This window comes from Pseudochaenichthys georgianus, chromosome 1 (genome assembly GCF_902827115.2).
Source record: "Pseudochaenichthys georgianus chromosome 1, fPseGeo1.2, whole genome shotgun sequence".
NCBI lineage: Eukaryota > Metazoa > Chordata > Actinopteri > Perciformes > Channichthyidae > Pseudochaenichthys > Pseudochaenichthys georgianus.
The window spans coordinates 7,124,324-7,143,998 of record NC_047503.1 but is presented as its reverse complement, the minus strand read 5'-3'; the positions used below and the strand labels follow the sequence as shown (position 1 = coordinate 7,143,998).

The following is a 19,675-nucleotide window of genomic DNA, read 5'->3' as shown; positions in this document are numbered from 1 at the left end:
ATAGTCTGCTTGTATCATCACACACTCTTTCTTTTATCTAATGTGTGTATCCGTCCTCCTGTATTTGTGTAGTAATGGACAGGAGTTGTACCAGGTGCTACCTGCAGAGGTCCCTCTTCCCTACTTCCCTCCTCCCGTCCCTGCTGCTCCTTCACTAAGCTACAACTCAAAGTAAGTTTTCTTTCTTTTTAAACTTTTATGATCGGTGGCCATACTGTACATGAGCCAGACTCATTATCAAACCATAATCCTCTATCTGTTTGATTTAAGGAGTCATTTGAGATAAAATGAGATGGAACTTTATTTACCCTCTGCTTTCACTGCCACCCTTCTGGCAGCGCACCCGACCCCATCGCTGTTTCCCGTAGGTGGTTGCACCACCTACTCCCGTAGGTGGTGTTGCCCACGTTGCCTTTTCGCCGACGAGTCCTCCTTCTGGGCCTGGCTCCAGAAGGGGACCCCGGGCTTCCTCCGGGCCGGGTATCCTCACTTCTTGTTTTTTCTTTCATGAGGTCTTTTTGAACCAATCTTAGTCTGGCCCCTTGCCTGAGACCAATTTGTCACGGGAGACCCTACCAGGAACACAAGGTTCCAGACAACACAGCCCCCAGGTTCATCAGGGCACACAAACCTCATGACCGAAAGAACGAGATTGCGGATACAAGCGGCCGAGATGGGTTTTCTCCGCAGGGTGGCTGGTGTCTCCCTTAGGGATAAGGTGAGAAGTTCGGTCATCCGGGAGGGACTCGGAGTTGAACTGCTCCTCCTTCGCGTCGAAAGGAGCCAGCTGAGGTGGTTCGGGCACCTAGTTAGGATGCCACCTGGGCGCCTCCCTAGGGAGGTGTTCCAGGCACGTCCAGCTGGGAAGAGACCAAGGGGTAGACCTAGGACCAGGTGGAGGGATTATATCTCTTCGCTGGCCTGGGAGCGCCTTGGGATCCCCCAGTCAGAGCTGGTTGATATCGCTAGGGAAAAGAAAGTCTGGGGCTCTCTGCTGGAACTGCTACACAGTACCCGTTCTATATTTGTACTAAAGTTCCTTTCTAAAATACATTTCTCTCTTTGTTTTTCCCGTAGAAAGAGAAGGCATAATGAGCAGCAGGACAGCAACCGGCCGTATGTCAGGAAGCCCCTGAACGCATTCATGTGGTACATGAAGGAGCAGAGGGCCCTCGTGAAGGCGGAGGTTGACTCCAAGGATGGGGGGCAGCGGCCGTGAATGAAATCCTGGGCATGAGGGTAAGTGTGTTTGCTCCATATTTTGAAGTCAGATACACTTAAATATTTTCAACAGGCAAGCCTTTAAAAGGTCTTCTATTGTAACTCACACATATATGCAGCTTTTGTTGGTGTTTAGGGCAGGAAGATGAGACGATGTTTTTATGTGAAATTTGAAGAAAACAAGACGACATGTGATCACACTGGACCATGTGACGAGATTAGAACACTGATTCCAAAATCAATTTTGTTTTTTTTAACAAAATGTTTATTCAACCATATGCAGATACATTTTACATTGTTGAGATAGAAAAACAAACAAAATGACTTACAGTTCGGCAAACACAGATAATTATACATCATGGTATCTTAAAAGTTACATCCAAACAAAGAGGAATGAGAGAATATTGAATCGGCAACACACAAATACATTAAAATAAACTAGACTTAGTTTTGTTCAAGTCCAACCTTATATCGTTACAGCACCTTTTCACAATTGTAGCCCAAAATGATGAATTACAGGAGTCCATCTATTTACAAACACATCCGACTTCATCTGGAGTCTTGCTGTTATTTTTTCCATTGAGAACACCATCAGTAGCCTGTCTCACCACTGACGTAGGGTGGGTGGCAGTGGTTCAAGCCAAGATATCGTTATCATCTTTATTGCAACCAAGAGAAGGAAATGCAGCAAATAACCCTTTGTCTTATCCATAGCCCCTTCTGGGATTACTCCTAAAATGTAATATCGTGCGTCGAGTGGAAAATTAATATTCAAGATGGCCAATGTTTCTGTACGAATCCCTTCCCAGAATGACTTCAGCTTCGGGCAGTCCCAAAAAATGTGAGTGTGATCTCCAATCTGTTTACAGTCCCTCCAACACAAATGTGTTAACGCTCCGTTATATTTTGAAACAATAAGAGGAGTCCTAAAATATCTAATTTTTATTTTCCAATTAAATTCTTTCCATGAAGGGCTATTTGTTATTTTATGTCCCCTTTCACACCTGTCTTCCCACGAGTCATCATCAATAATAACATTCATCTCCATCTCCCATTTTTCCTTAACCCTCTGGAGTCTAAGGGTATTTTCTCGATTTTTAGATGTTTTCTTAAATCACCTTTTAAATGTATTTCTTCTAACATGGCACCCCATGTGTTAAATGTCAAAATGTTCAGGACAATCTCTGGTCTTGCTATATATGCAAATGACTCACCTTAGAGCACTGTTTGATGAGATAAGTAGCTCAAAAGCTTAACATTTGACATCCGATTTTCGGAAAATCTTCAAAACTCTTGTGAAAACACAAATGTACTCATGTGATCGAATTGTTTAGGTGTTTTAGATTTGGTTACCAAAGTCTTAGGATCACAAAAGCAGTGAAATATTTAAATTACACTGTATATAAATGTGTTATTCATGTCTAAAATGAAAAAAATTCAATTCGAATTTTGAGTAAAACAGGTGTTTATCACTCTACTTTCACCACAGCAGGGACTGAGATATATTAGGACTGAATAATGACTTCATATTACATACCAAGGTTCATGTGATGTGTACAAATACAAATTGAGCATTCAACCTTTTTTTCAACCAACAATTTATTATAAATATGTTTTTTTCAACCAACTATTTATATAAATATAAGAAACTGGAAAATCTAACTATTTACAAAATTGAACATCAGAACTTTCAACCAACTATTCATTATAAATGTCAAGACAGTGTCAAGGTCTTTGTCTGTCTTCCAAGACAGTGGGTCTGGCTGCTGTGTAGGTGGGGGTGATGGTGCATGGGCTGCTGTGTAGGTGGGGTGTACAAGTGCTATACGAGACCTCCACGAGACCTCCTTGCTGGCTGGGTTGAAGGTGATGGCTGTGGTGGAGCCTTTGTGCTGAGGTGTATATTGACCTGGTGGCAGCCGCAGATGGAGGTGGAGGCAGCTGTAGTGATGCTGGTCTGCTGGACCTTGGTGGTGATGGCTCTGGTGAAGGCCCTTGAGCCACAGTAGATCTTGACCTGGGGGCCGGCACAGATGGATGTTGTGGCTGCTGGATAAACGCCGCCACCTGTGGGCCACTAGGCCCAGACAGCTGTGAAACATCTCTGTAAAACAAATTAAAATGTAGGACAATAATTACAACTAATTTCATTGAAATAAAGTTCAAGTAAAATGTTGCTCGAGCACAAATAACAATGCACACATAAAAAGAAAGTTTGGGAGGTTGGAGAAGGAGTCTCTCTCTCTCTCTCGCTCTCTCGCTCACACGCTCACACACATTACATTAGGGGACATTACATTGACTTAAATGCATTTCCTGGAGACTTATCCTAACCTTAACCATAACCAAAACATGCCTAACTCTAACCCTTACCCTTAACCTTACCCTAACCCTAATCCTAAACCTAACCAAGTCTTCACCCTAAAATGAATGATTCCCCTCATGGGGACCTCCAATTTGTCCCCATAAGGGAAGCCAGTCCCCACACGTGACTATGTAAACAGATTTAGGTCCCCACAAGTATAGTAATGCTAGACCACACACACACACACACACACACACACACACACACACACACACACACACACACACACACACACACACACACACACACACACACACACACACACACACACACACACACACACACACACACACACACACACACACACACACAGGTATTTCCAGTTACTTTACATTCAGTATAAAATCACAGACACACATATACATAGGCTACATCTGATTTCAAAGTCTCATCTGTACAGGACGGTAAAATAATAACAGGCACACATATAAATAAATCTATGACAAAGTCTCATCTGTACAGAACAGTATGATACAAATAATCAATGGCAAAAACATGTCACTGTAAATGTCTCCGTTGTGGGACGAATAAATGATTAATTTAATCATCTACACATGTAATCTCACTTTTACACACCAAAATAACGTTAACACAGAGTAAACGTTTGCTAATGGAGAGTCTATTTTGTCCCAATAAAAAGTTCACGACTCTCGATAAAAAATATATATCAATAAACCTATTGTTCATTTTCGCGGTATTCCTCCCTTTGCTTTCTCACTCACCTATTTTCTGCATTAACTTTCCTTAGTCACCTGGTAGTCACACCCTGTCTCTCTCTCACTCTGTTGCACCCATCAGCTCCATTAGTATTTAGGCCCACTTCACTTTCACCTCAGTGCCAGATCGTACTTTGCAGCATGCCAGTCTTTCCCGCATTACCCTTCAGATTGCTCTCCCGGTTTCGACCCTGCCTGTCCCTGACCAGCCTGCCTCGCCTGCTCCCTGACCCGTGCTGTACCTGCGACTCCCGTCCTGCTTTCTCCTGGAACCCTCGCCTGTCCCCGACCAGCCCTTTGCCTACTATCTGCCGTTTTGTCTCCTACCAGCATATTGCCATCAATAAAGCTGATTACCGACTATCCCTGGTTTCCCGTGTTCTGCACTTTGGTCCTCAGCTCGTTTGTGACACTATTACTGTAATATTTACACCTACCCATGTCCAAATTGATCCTTGTTGTTGTCTTTGTATTATTCTTCTTCAGAAGAGTTGACAACTTCAGGTTCTGAAGCTCTATCTTCCCTGCTGCTAGCGAAAAAAATCTCTAGCGAAGTCGGCAACTGTAACGTTTTTTTTAGCCATTTTCTCTGTCTCTCTTTCTCCCCTCACAGAAGTAAACTGATAGGAGACACGTGGTTTATGTTTTGTTTACTTGGTGGGTAGGTCCTTAGTGATTTCTCGATGTCCATTGGTCATTTCAGACCATGATGGCTGCCGGCCGAGATATCTGAATCATATTTCTACTCCTTATAATCGAAAATATATGATTAATTACGTAAAAGTATGCGCACCTGGACGCGCCGGCGTGTCCACCGACTCCAGAGGGTATCCAAAGTATTCCCTGACATGTGTCCTTGCAGACATTTGTATATTTGTGATACCATTTTTGTGACACTCTTTTCTTTCATAATCCTTATTAGTAACAATTCTATGGAAGTGGGTGTTCGCTTAAGTGTGTTCCATTCTCTATGTGACATTAAATAATTTCTCAATTGCAAGTATCTATAGAAATCATGAGAACCTAAGCCAAATGTATCTTGTAATTGTTTAAATGAACAAAAAATGTCACCCTCAAACATTTGGTCTAATATAATAAGTCCTTTCCGCGCCCAATTCCTAAATCCTGTATCCAGTTTACTGGGCCTAAAGTCCCCATTCTTTGCAATCTCCATCACCCTTGAAATTGTTAGCGGTGCTTCCACTTTTTTTCTCACTATTGACCACACTTTTTGGGTGCACTTCATTCATTCATACATTCATTCTCTACCCCAAGTTTCCTCCAGCTCTTTTGTCCCAGAAATGGCAGCATCTCAAGAGGCATTAATGGGCATGATTCCTTCTCTAATTCCAACCAAGTCGTCTCCCCATTTTGTGTAAGCCATTCAACCATACCACACAGTTGTGCTGCCCAGTAGTACAACTTCAAATTGGGAAGATTGAGGCCTCCTTCATTCTTTGAATATGTTAACAGCTTCAATTTAATCCTAGGCTTCTTCTTTTGCCATATAAATGTGGAAATCAACTTGTCTATCATTTTAAAGACCGAGACTGGAACAAAGAGGGGGAGAGACTGAAACAGATATAATAATCTGGGAAGTATATGCATTCTTCCAGTGTCAATTCTACCGAATAATGAATGTGGGAGAATCTCCCATCTAGCCATATCTAATTTTATTTCCGTTATTAATCTACCATAATTTGCCTTGTATAACTGTGAAGTTTTTGGAGTGATAATGATTCCCAGATACCTGAAGCCTTGTGCTGACCATTTAAATGAAACCTCCTTGTCTAATTGAGATGGCCAATCACCCACTAACATCATAGCCTCCGATTTGGATTCATTAACTTTATACCCTGACACTTCACCAAACACATCCAGGCAACTCCATAGGGTTGGAATTGAGGTTAGAGGATCACTAATATATAATATCACATCGTCCGCGTACAACGATAGTTTGTGTGTTCCTCCCCCTTCTGATATTCCATGGATTCTAGGGTTCTCCCTTATCATTTCTGCCAGTGGCTCTATACTAATCGCAATTAGCAGTGGGGAGAGAGGCGATCCTTGTCTGGTCCCTCTGTATAATTTAAATTGTTCAGATGTGTAACCATTAACGCGGACCCTTGACACCGGATCGGAATTCAGAACTCTAACCCAATTAATCAAATCTGAATGAAATCCCATCTTCTCTAGTGTACATTCCAAATATAGCCAGTCTATCCTATCAAATGCTTTCTCAGCATCGAAGCTGAGAAGCATTGAAGACCGCTTACTTTTCCGTGCCATTGACATTATATTTAGGGTTCGTCTAATGTTATTCTTTCCCTGTCTTCCATATGAATCCTGTCTGATCTGGATTAATTAATTTAGTGATATATTTCTGGATTCTTTGAGCTATTATTGTACTCAACATTTTTCCGTCACTGCAGAGCAAGCTTATAGGTCTGAACGACACACAATTTGTAGGGTCTTTCCACTCCTTGGGAATCACAGATATTATTGCTTCAGACCATGTTTTGGGAGGTTGGTTCTCCTTAAGAGCATAATTAAATACTCTTTGCAAAAGTGGTGTGATCTCCTTCTTAAAACATTTGTAAAACTCCCCCGGGTACCCGTCTATCCCTGGTGATTTATTGTTTTTCAACTTCTTTATAACTTCTTCAATTTCCTCCTTTGTGATTGGTTCCACCATCGTTTTTGACTCTTGTTCACTTAATTTAGGTCAATTCAATCCACCAAGGAAGGTTCTAATTTGTCCTGCTTTATCCTCTACCACTGGCGAGTCATAGAGTGCTTTATAATAAATAGAAAAGGCTTCCGCTACTTCTTTAGGGTGAGTCACCATTTTTTTCTTGGAGGGACTCATAATCTTCGGAACTATCCTGGTTGCTTGTGTTTTACGTAACTGAAATGCTAATAGCCGACTCGCTCTGTTTCCTGATTCATAATATCTCTGATTAGCAAATCGTAAAGCACCTTCGGCTTTATATGTCAATAAGTCACTCAAATCTCGCCTGCACCGGTCAAGAGCTTTCAGGGTGGATTCTTTTTGTGTCATGTGTTCTCGCTCCAACTCTCGTATGCAAGTTTCTAAATCTAATTGTTTCTTTTCACGTTCTTTTTTTCAATCTTGAGGAGAGGGCAATTATTTTTCCCCTAAGAACTGCTTTAGCTGCCTCCCATATTGTCGATACCGAAACTTCTCCATTATCATTATGTTCCAGATAATTATTAAATTCTTCTCTTATACTTTGTACCACCTCTGGGTTATTTAATAATGAACCATTCAACCTCCAGTATCTATAATACTTCTCCTCTTCCAACTTGATTGACATTACCACTGATCCATGATCTGAGATGGTAGTGGGTTCAATGTGACAATCTGTGACTTTATGGGCATCCTGTTTGGAGACACAGAAGAGGTCAATTCGGGAGTAACTCTTGTGCACTTTTGAAAAAAATGTAAAGTCCCTGTCTCTAGGATGTTGTAAGCGCCATATATCTGTGAGCCCAAGTTCCTCTATCATGTTATATAATGCTTTAGCTTTTCGTGTTTGTGGTCCTAGTACAGGTGGTTGTTTGTCTATTCTTTGGTTCACAACACAATTAAAATCCCCCCCGACTATGATTATTCCCTTTGCGTTTTCTGTTAGAAGTGTTGCAATTTCTTTAAAGAAGCTTCTTCTTCATTTGGAGCATATCAATTCAAAATAGTTATATTTACATTCCCAATTGTCCCCACCACCAAAACATGGCGTCCCTTTTTGTCTTCATGTACTTTCTCTGGAACAAAACATAACGACTTATGACACAAAATAGCTACTCCTCTTTTTTTTTCTCCACATGAGGCACTGAAAACTTGCCCCACCCATTCCCTTCTCAGCTTTTTGTGTTCCTCTGCACTCAAATGGGTCTCCTGCAATAGTGCTACTGAGCAATTCAATCTCTTCAATTGACCGATACTTGTCTTCCTCTTTATGGGGTGGTTGCAGTGGCGGCTGGTGGAAAATATTTTTGGTGGGGCTATTGATAGAGTGAGTAAAAAACATTTTTTTGGGACAAATGACCCCTTAAATTAGGACTTCTGGTAATGTAATGGCGCGTTTCCAGTGCAGCGTGGAGCTCGCTTTAATGCTGCGTTCAGACCGGACGCGATGCGAATATTCGCTTCGCTCTAAACGCTCCTATCGCATCGCTCTAGTCGCTCAGTTTCACCGCAGCTGTCAGCTGTGTTTACTCGCATCATTCAAACAAGACGCGCTGGCTCGGGAGCTACAACAACATGAACATATTTTACCGTGATTAAATTGTAATACACGTTTCTAAATGATGCCGACGTAACAACATACTGATACCGGTTAGTAAAAACCATGAATTAATGCTTTGACAAGTCTGCAGACAGACGGCAGGCGAAAAACCTTTTAGAATGCTTGTTCCCTGAATGGAGCTTGGCTAAGCTAACGCTATATATGCTCCGACCGTACACACTCACAACAACGGCCTACAGACATAAATAAACCAGCGACTGTATTCTCCATGACACAGAGAGTCTGTGGTTTGTACTTGTTTAACTTTTGTCTAGTTTCTGAACAGATCGTATCTGTCCCCGGCTGTTTGAAGAGCAAGCATGTGAAACAAAAGATAGCATTTACCTGTTTGCATCCAGCTAGCCATGTGAGAAGCCTTGTCGATACGTTTTGTCTTTTTCACGAGCCTGCTGTGATATATACAAATCGGGTTGGTCCACAGCTCTTTCAGAGTAGTGTTAATTTCGTCAGCTATTTTTTTATTTAGTTTTAGTCTTAGTCCTGTGTTAAATTTCCTTTTTAGTTTTAGTCATATTTAGTCACCTTCATCCTGTTTTTATTTAGTCAAGTTTTAGTCGACTAAAAGTCTGAGCATTTTAGTCTTATTTTAGTCGACTAAAACAGTAAACATTTTAGTCAAGATTTAGTCGACTAAAAGTCTGAGCATTTTAGTCTTATTTTAGTCAAAGAAAACTAATTATTTTAGTCTACTTTTTGTCAATGAAAACTGTTGAGTCTTTTTTAGTCATCAGATTATATAGAACATTTCAGTCAAACTAGTCTAGCCAAAACCAATAATTTGTCATTTTAGTATATAAATAAATAAGATTATCTTGTCCTTATTTGATGAAAAACACAGGTTGAATGATTTAAGAATGCAGCTTTGCAGAGACTATCTGGTTTGTGGTGTTTTTACCAGCTGTGTTATGGCCACATTGCTTCCCTTCTGATAAAACAATGCATTCGCTTTTTTTCTCCGCCTCCTTGTAGCGAAAATGGGCCCAAATATCACATCGTTTCTTTCTCCCGAGCAGTGGTAGCTTTAGACTTTTTCGTTGTCAGTCATTTTGACGGACAGGATTGTAACATTTCCGTCATAATCCATTATTATCTGTCGAGTGCACAATGTATCACTCACTCGCGCTGACGGGGGGGGGGTATTCGGTTAACGCGACCACTGCTCCTAAGCCCTGTTGTTGCCATTTTATTTTCTGTTAAATAAGGTTAGTTAAACCATGAGTTAGACCCGAGTCTTCCTGACAGTTCACATTGTGCCGCTGCCCGGTGTAATTCCGCCGCACAGACACAGCTGCTGCTCTGCCGCAGCACCGGAAATGGAACTGCTGGGAGAAAAACTGACTATCAGAGATGTAACGTTATCTTTGATAATATTTCGTCTCCTCATTTTTCGTCAACGAAAGTAAAGAGAGATTTTGTCATAGTTTTTATTTAGTAAACTACATTTTCGTCTCGTCACTTTTCGTCAACGATATTGCATGATGATTTCGTTACAGTTATTGTTTACTGCCGTCGGTGCCGTCTCGTCATCGTCTCGTTTTCGTCATGGAAAAAAAGGTCGTTGACGAACATATTTCGTCATAGTTTTAGTCAACGAAATTAACACTATTTCAGAGTCGATTGTGCCTCTACCAGTGTGGGGAACACCCTCACTCCCGTGGCCAGGAAAAGCTTCAGCTGTGCAGGGTATGGTGACTGAGCCTTGATATTCTTCTCCTTCAGTTGCTTAATCACCTCTCGTACTCTCTTCCTTTTTCCTTGCAAGTCCGGGGAGTAATCCTGATCAAAGTACACCCTCTGGCCCTCGAATTCAATGTCTCGTTGTTTCCATGCCTGTTGCAGTATTATGTGTTTGACACTGAAATCCAGGAATCGCACAATGATGGATCTTGGCGGTGCTGATGACTCTTTTGGCTTACGGCCCCTACACACGGCGGCGTGCGTTACCGCTTGGCGGTGGGCGTGTCTGCAGCTTGGGGATTTTTTACGAACAACGCGACCAACAACCAATCACATGAATGTCCCGCCCCGGATATACAAAGCAAAAAAGCCCGGTTCTTCTATCCACTCTAGCCAAAATGGATGCCGGTTTGGTAGCAAGGGTAGCATTGGTATATGCATTGTATCTCGGGAGGCGACGTGTTGGGTACATCCGATACTCCGAAAACGTCTGCAACGGGGAGAATACCACGTTCTGGTCCAAGAGCTCCGTCTGGATGACGAACTGTTTTACCAGTACTTCAGGATGAGCAAAGGCCATTTCGACGAGTTGCTCGGCAAAGTGGGTCCCCTGATAACAAAGACAGACACCAACATGCGTTTGTCAATCGGACCCGCCGAGCGACTCGCCATCTGCCTACGGTATGTTTAGTGTATTTCTACTTCTTTAATCTGACTCTGTATAGAAAGAGAGAGAGAGTGCATGCCATTGACGAATGAAGTATGTGATTTATTTCAGATGGATAACATTAATTAAGATAGCTAGGTTAACACAGTATTGCTCCCCTGTGTGTGTGTGTGTGTGTGTGTGTGTGTGTGTGTGTGTGTGTGTGTGTGTGTGTGTGTGTGTGTGTGTGTGTGTGTGTGTGTGTGTGTGTGTGTGTGTGTGTGTGTGTGTGTGTGTGTGTGTGTGTGTGTGTGTGTGGTCTGTGTGGGTGTGTTTGTGGGGTCTGTGTGTGTGCGTGTTTTAGGTGTGTGTGTGTGTGTGTGTGTGGGGTCTGTGTGTGGGATCTGTGTGGGTGTGTTTGTGGGGTCTGTGTGCGTGTGTGGGGTCTGTGTGGGTGTGTTTGTGGGTGCGTGTTTTAGGGGTGTGTGTGTGTGTGTGTGTGTGTGTGTGTGTGTGTGTGTGTGTGTGTGTGTGTGTGTGTGTGTGTGTGTGGGGGGTCTGTGTGTGTGATCTGTGTGGGTGCGTGTTTTAGGGGTCTGTGTGATCTGTGTGGGGTCTGTGTGTGATCTGTGTGCGTGTTTTAGGGGTGTGTGTGTGTGTGTGGGTCTGTGTGTGATCTGTGTGGGTGTGTTTGTGGGGTCTGTGTGCGTGTGTGGGGTCTGTGTGGGTGTGTTTGTGGGTGCGTGTTTTAGGGGTGGGTGGTGTGTGTGTGTGTGTGTGTGTGTGTGTGTGTGTGTGTGTGTGTGTGTGTGTGTGTGTGTGTGTGTGGGGGGGGGGGTCTGTGTGGGTGTGTTTGTGGGTGCGTGTTTTAGGGGTGTGTGTGATCTGTGTGGGGTCTGTGTGTGATCTGTGTGGGTGTGTTTGTGTGGTCTGTGTGCGTGTTTGTGGTGTGTGTGTGTGGGGTCTGAAATTGTTTTATTTTTTAAATCATGTATATTACTTTTTTCTCAGGTACCTGGCAACCGGTGACTCATACAGGACAATAGCATTCAGCTATAGGGTTGGTCATATAACAGTGGCTGTCATCGTCAGGGAGGTTGCGGGTGCCATCTGGACCGCGCTGGTTGAGGAGACCATGCCGGTACCACAGGCGGAGGACTGGAGAGCCATCGCTGCTGAGTTTCAGGAGCGCTGGAACTTTCCAAATTGCGTTGGTGCCATTGATGGGAAGCACGTGGTGATCCAGGCTCCGGCAAATTCTGGGTCCCTGTACTTTAATTATAAGTCCAGCCACTCCTTGGTACTGCTGGCTGTCGTGGATGCCCAGTACCTCTTCAGGGTAGTGGATGTCGGAGGATTTGGAAGGAGCAGCGACAGTGGGAGCCTGAGGAATTCCGCTTTTGGAGAGAGCCTCAGAGATGGCAGTCTGCAGCTACCACCTGACACCGTCATCCCAGGAGCAGAGCGGCTCGGCCTTCTCCCCCATGTCTTCGTTGGAGATGAGGCTTTTCCGCTGCTGGACAACCTGCTGCGTCCATTCCCTGGACGCCAGATCACACGCGAGAGGAGGATGTACAATTACCGCCTCAGCCGGGCCAGGTTGGTGGTTGAATGTGCGTTTGGCATCCTCTCATCTCGGTGGAGAATGTTCCGGCGTGTCATCACCACCAGCCCAGAGGTAACAGAGTTGTGTGTGAAGGCCACCTGTGTGCTGCACAACTTCCTCCGCAGGAAGACGATAGGAAGGAAATCACGCACACCTGTCGAGGAGTCCATGGATGAAGCTCCAGATACTCCAACCCTGTGTGATGCACCGAGGATGGGCTCCAACAACGCCACACGCAGATCGCTCCAACTGCGGGAGAACTTCTGCTCCTATTTCAATGAGGAGGGTGCAGTGCCATGGCAGCATAATGTGGTGTAGGGTCACCACTCACCACGGCTCTTTTAAGAGCCTCCAAACCAAAAGCTCTTTTAAGAGCTACCCATATTTTCTTTAAAAAGCAAATATTCCAAATGAGCCATTTCAAAATAAAACATTCCTTATAAACATGTTTCTTGAATTGATATTATGATATTGCTAACAACCTTTTTCCTTCAGCCCTGTTTTTTACTGATAAACCACTCGTGATTTCAATAGGTTTTCAAATGGACAATTGTACAGAAGACGGCACATTATAATAATAATAATAAATGATATTTATATAGCGCTTTTCAAGGGACCCTTGGTCGTTATATATCGACATACATGAAGCTTCTGGTATGTTGCAACTGACAAACCACATGAACAAGTGAAGACACAGTACAGTCATAACATACTTTTTAAATAACTTTTATTTGTGTAAGTGTGTGATGATTGGATAAGTGTAAAAAAGTGTGGTGTAGTATGTGTGTGAATTGCAAAAATCAGTTATTTTCCATCTCCTGCTCTGCCTCAAAAATGTACGTGTATATTTGAAATCGGACTCTTGTCCTCTTTGCAATAGACAGCCTTCGCATGGCAGGTAAGAGGCTCCTGAAAAATAACTCATCCTCATCCTCCACCACTACTGGTGGGGGTGGTGGAGGATGAGGTTGAGGTGGTGGCACAAACAGAGGACTGATGGCTGACATCAAGCCTTTCTCGAAGGAAGACATCTCCCTTCCCCTTCTCCTCTTTCCCCGGTCCCGGTCCTCAACAATCACCTCTTCCTGTCCTGTCTCCCTTGCCTCGGCTTGTTGACTGTCGGCCGGCTGGCTGACACTTGGCAGGCTTTCTGGCTGGCTTTCTGCCTCTGGCACCAGGTTGGATGGAGGCAGGGTTTGCCGGGGGACATTGCTGGACGTCTCACGGTCAATGATAAATGGGGTTAAAAACCCCATCACTGCCGTGAAACGCCAGGGCTTATATCCCCCGGACGACCCTGCACCGCTTCTCTTTGCCTCTTTCTCCTTGGCTTTCTCCTTCCTGAATCTGTCCCTCAGTGACTTCCATTTTGTCCTGCATACTTCCTCTAATGAAATGAAATAATAATGTTAATTACTTGAAGAATTTACTAAATTGTTCCTCCATTAATGAAAACCAAATCCCTTTATCACTGTTAATTGCATAAAAGGTTTTACATGTCACACTTTATATTATGAACATGTATACATTAATGTCTATGGTGCTATTTTATGCAACATTCATGCTACATCCATGCTGGCTAAATATACTGTCTATGCTTGCTAGCTGTCCATTCAAACGAAGTACACTGGATATAAACTCCCCAAACAGGCGAAAACCTACCAGTTTCCCCCACTGTCTCTGCCACCTCCCTCCATGCCTGGCTCCTCCGGTTTGTATCCCTGTAGGTAAAGAGGTACTGGTCATAGAGTACCGGGTGATTCCCTACCGCCACGATAATTTTGTCTTCCATTTTTGGACATGGGAAATTACTGCGGTCTGGCTCTCCCAACATACAAGCGGTTTGATTGGCTAGCTCTTGCACTGTCAGATTTACATACGAGGGATTTGATTGGCTGACGCCTCCGTCGAGGCGGCAAAAGTAGAACATTGCTCTACTTTTGCAGTGAGCACCTCGAGAGAAGATACGCTTTACTACCAGAATGCAGTTCGGCGAATCGTGACGTCACCCCATTCAAAGTGAATGGGTAGAAGCGTTGAAGCGGCAACGCACACCGCCGTGTGTAGGGGCCGTTAGGAGCAAGGGCTCTGTGCGCTCTTTCGAGTTTAATTTCCGTATCTCCCGGTACCTTTAGCTTCGTGTGTAAGAGTGCGGACATCATGTCGTCCTTCTCAGCTCCCTCTCTTATTCCGTACATCCTGATATTATTGCGCCGAAGTCGGTCATCGCATTTTCCTCGCATTTTGCTACTAAACTAGCCTCTCTCCTGAGTAAGTAGCCGACAGACGTATGCTTCTGTCTTCCGTGGCGCTCACTCTATTCTCTGCCGTTGTTATTCTTTCATCCAGTTGCACTATTTGCTGTTTTATCTCAGTCATGGACGATTCCAGTCTGTTAAGTGACAGCTTAGTGTCCTTAAAGGACTCACTGTTTTCTTGTCTGAGTTTTCTCAACTCCGCTAGCATCTCTGATTCACCACCTGTTGGTTCGCTGCTCATGCTACGCATGCGTATGCTGTCCGTTAGCATTAGCTGCTTTTGGCTAGCTTTAATTTCCTCCTGTTTTCCTGTTTTAGCGTTCTTCTTGGTTTCTCTCTTGCCCTGGTTCATTGAGTTGGGGATAATATCATTCAGTCTAGTGTTCATTTGTCGGATATCTCTTGGGTTTTGGCTAATTTAATCACGGGTCTGACGGAGCTGGGAAATCAAGCGTCTGCTCTTGGCATTACGTAACCGGAAGTCCAAAATCACCTTTTTTAACAAACTACACATACACATACAAATACAAACATTTATCAAACAGTTAAATTAACTTAACAGTTTTGAATTGGACATTTACACGAGTTCAACATATTCTGGAGCGAGGGTTAAACTAAAGACTGAATTGTGTTCCGTTACAAAATGAATCCCAGAAAACTCTTTGGATTGACTATACTTACTAAAGTTCTGTTTAATGCAGATTTAAGAACTTGTTTTCAAAATGTTTAAAGTTTAAGAAGACTGATCAGTGTTTATTTGTTACAGTGTCGGCACCTGCAAAGAAGCAGTGTGTGACAGCACTTTACTCCTCAGAGGCAGAGAGGCAGACTGTGGGGGGGGATGCTACATCTAATAAATAAATCAAAATAACACAAAAAGCACTTTTAATGTGATAACTTACACATCACCACAGAGACAAAAACATAGCTTCTTTAAGAAATCATTGAAGCAGTGATGATGTTCATGACAGGTTTAGTTAGGGGAAGCTAATGAACTGTGGTGGAAATTGATGTGAGATATTGTACCGAAGAAGGGTGTTACATTTGAAATGGCAGAAAAGTCTTGTTGCAATTTCCAGATATTAAAAGAGGTCCCTTTGAATTTCTCTGGTAATTATCAATAGTAGCAGTTAAGTGAATACTGTTCAAACAATACCTGTGTTTTATAGTGATTTCTCTGTTTTATCCTTTCATAAATGTGAGGACTAAAATGGCGATAGACAAAGGGCTGTTAAGAGTAAACTGGGTTTTATTGCTATGTGGGGGAGGTGAAGGTATGCAGGACATGGTGCTTGGTGGGGGAGAATATATTCTGTTTAGGATCTCAAGCAGGCCATGTTTCAGAGAAGTCTATATATCTTGAATAAGTATATGTGTGGGTTTATACATTCCTGTGTGTTAATAGTTGAAGGAACAAAAGGTACATTTTTCCTCTCAAATATAGAGAGGTTTTTTATAGATTCCTGAAACAATGTTCCCCTTTTTCTTAAAAGTAGATCAGCACAATAGTTGTTTTCTTTGACTGTTTACCTGTTTATCAAAAGAGTGTTTTAAGCTATTTGTGAAGAAGGAAGATGCAGAATTAATGGTGATTTCTGTTTTGAGTGTAAAGATTATCCCTGAGAATGTTTTTTCTGGGTTAAACCATCGATAGGCTTTGCAAATTGGGAGGGACATTTCCCCTGATTTTAATGAGGTGCATCCTGCAGGCCTTCCCAACACCTGTGGCTTTCAAAGCTGCCCGCGCTAATTCCCTGTGAGACAGCGTGTTGGTATCTCCCAAATGAAACTCCACCCCTTTGTTGGTTTTGGGACGTGCAACTGGTTGCTTCGTCCTCTCTTCACGCGCGGCCCGGACCGGGAGGTCGGGGCAGCCTGTGAACAAGGCCAGGAGTAGGCATACTCCTGACATTACTCATATGATATGGCTTTGTATGGGTAATGTATTATATGGTATTGCATTATTACCGTTTATGATTAAAACAGATTTTTGTTTAAACCCTCGTCCTGGTTGTTTTGAGTGTTTCTTCTTTTAAAGCAAGCTCATTAGGAACGGCGGCGGGAAAAGTAGTCCCAAACTCCTTCAACTGGCAGCTGAGTGAATAAGTAACTCACTATTAATCGTTACTGTGAGTCCTCCACTCCTCAGATATTGTGTCGCTTTATTATGTGAATGTTTTGTATACTATGTATCTTGAATTTTAATATAATTTAAAGGGATAGTGGAAATCCGCGAATTTTGGGTTTAACTTGTGTTAAATAAGCATAATAAAAGTTTTTTTTAATTTCATGCGCCTAGTTTCATTTATTTTCAATTTTACTGCTCCCAACCACGCCCTCTCAATGAAACGAAATACTTCGGTAATCGTCGGGAATCTTCGGGTGATGACGAAAACAAAGGACAATGGCGGACATTCGAAAGAATTTTCATGTGAATAGCCGACCTTTATTATGGTGAATAGATGTGTTTTGTATGGCTGTAGTGCGACAGCAAATGCAGAGAATGGCGTTTCGACGCATGCGGGGTGAGTGGGGTGAAATTTGTTCAGATAACACGGGCAAACTTCACGGAGCCGAAGCTGACGAGTACTTAGGCAGTCGTGTGCTCCCGTCATTTTACTGACGATTGTTTCGAGATTCCTCTGTCTCTAGCTCAATTGAAAGTGGAATACAAAAGAAGTGAGTATTTATTATGTTTTCTGACTGATTTAATGCATCATTAGCCTGTACCATTGTGTACAACGCCATTTATTGCCTGTCGATTAGGCCGGGGCCGGAGGCCTCGTCATCCGATAATCCGGTAAACATTGTCGAATGTGTACACCTCATTTCATTTCATTTCAAACCTTTATTTATACAGATAAAATCCCATTGAGATCATTGATCTCTTTTCCAAGGGAGACCTGCTCAAGTAGTTATACATGAAACATAAAACATAAATAGAACAACAAAAGGACATCATACAGCATCATTTACAAAATTATCCACATAAACAGGTACCAATAGCTTTCCGATTGAGTAGCATCCAACTGAGCTTTAAAAACATTTAGTGGCACCAGATTGTTCAGTTTTCCATTTAATTTGCAGACTATTCCAAGACAGAGGAGCTGCGCATCTAAAAGCTGTCTTCCCTAAGACAGTCCTAGCAGTTGGCACATTTAATAAAACCACAGCATTCGATCTCAGGCAGTAGCCACTTTTTAGCCACAAGTTCTCCGTGAGATCAGGGAGCAGATATAAGATGGAAGTTTCCCTAACATGGCTTTGTATATAAAAATGTACCAGTGACTGAGCCTCCGTACAGTTAGTGAAAGCAAACCAGCCCTTGCATACAGGGTACAGTGATGGGTTAATGCTTTACAGTTTGTCACAAATCTCAGTGCACTGTGATACGCAGCATCTAACTTGACCAGGCAATTGGCAGGTGCATTCATATAGACCAGATCCCCATAGTCCAGCACAGGTAAAAGGTCACAGTGACTAGCCTTTTCCTGGCCTCAAGCAAGAAACAGGACTTGTTTCTGAAAAAGAACCCTAGCCTAACCCTCAGTTTTTTTAGCAGGTTATTGACATGAAGTTTAAAAGAGAGACAATCATCAAGCCAGATACCAAGGTATTTGTAACAGGCAACAACTTCAAGTTGTATTCCTTGCGTAGTTACAATATCTAAAACAGGCTCTGGTGTCTTTTTTGCTCCACATTTAAAAGAAGCTTTAATTCAGAGAACTGAGTCTGAATAGTGTTAAAAACAGCCTGTAATTTAACAACAGCCTCCTTAATGGTGGGACCTGCACAATACATCACAGTATCATCCGCATAAAAATGTAAAGTAGCTTCATCCACATTATCACCTACGCTGTTAATATATATGGAGAATAAAAGTGGTCCTAAAACAGAACCTTGTGGTACACCATTAGAAATGTTTTACCACTCAGAAGACAGTCCATCAAAATTAACACATTGATACCTTTCAGAGAGGTAGTTCACAAACCACCCCACTGCAAGGCTGGATATGCCAATACTGAGTAGCCTCTGCTTTAAGATGCGATGATCAACGGTGTCAAACGCTTTGGAAAGGTCAATAAACAGAGCTGCACAACTCTGCTTATTATCTAAGATACTAGTAATGTCATTCACCACTTTCATTGTGGCAGTGATGGTGCTGTGTTTCTTTCTGAAGCCTGACTGATGATTAGACAGGATGTCATTTGTACATAAAAACTCCTTTACCTGTTCACTCACTAGTTGTTCAAGAACCTTAGCCAGAACTGACAATTTAGAGATTGGCCTATAGTTATTTAAAATAGTTGCCTCCCCTCCTTTCAGTAAAGGCAAGACATAAGCAGACTTCCATACTTTTGGAATTGTATTTGTGCTGAGGGAGAGGTTAAAAAGAGAAGTAAGAGGGGAGCAATAAAATCTGCAGCTATCTTTAAAAAGAAAAGTTCTAAGTTGTCCGGGCCAGCCGGTTTCCTAGGATCTAGCTTAGATAAGGCTTCATGAACAACATTGACAGTAAAAGGAGTAAAACTGAAAGGGTTTTCCAGACCACGTTGTTCAGAGTCACAGACTGTAGTGTTCACAGAAGCAGAGTTAGTCACAGAATCAAACATAGAACCGCAGGACACAAAATGCTCATTAAAGCAATTTAGCATAGTGGCCCTGTTCGATATAGAGCCAGTCTGTGGTAAGGCACGGAGGTAGCTCATTACGGATCTCACCGGTTGATATCGATTTTATTGCTTTCCAAAATTTCCTAGGATTATTTAGGTTTTCTGTGGTAACTGACAAATACTACTTCGACTTTGCACTTTTGACATTTGAAGTGAAGCTATTCCTTAGCTGCCTAAACGCA

The 19,675-nt window shown here is 42.7% G+C and overlaps 1 protein-coding gene across 1 annotated transcript in view; it reads left to right on the top strand.

Annotated features, from left to right (window-relative positions):
- The window catches only part of LOC139434644 (uncharacterized), a 214,817-nt gene that overhangs the window by 194,010 nt on the left and 1,132 nt on the right, over positions 1 to 19,675 (top strand). Inside the window, exon 3 of the mRNA XM_071204617.1 lies at positions 11,968 to 12,876. Coding sequence (XP_071060718.1) covers positions 11,968 to 12,876 — 909 coding nt within the window. The remainder of the gene's footprint in view (positions 1 to 11,967; positions 12,877 to 19,675) is intronic.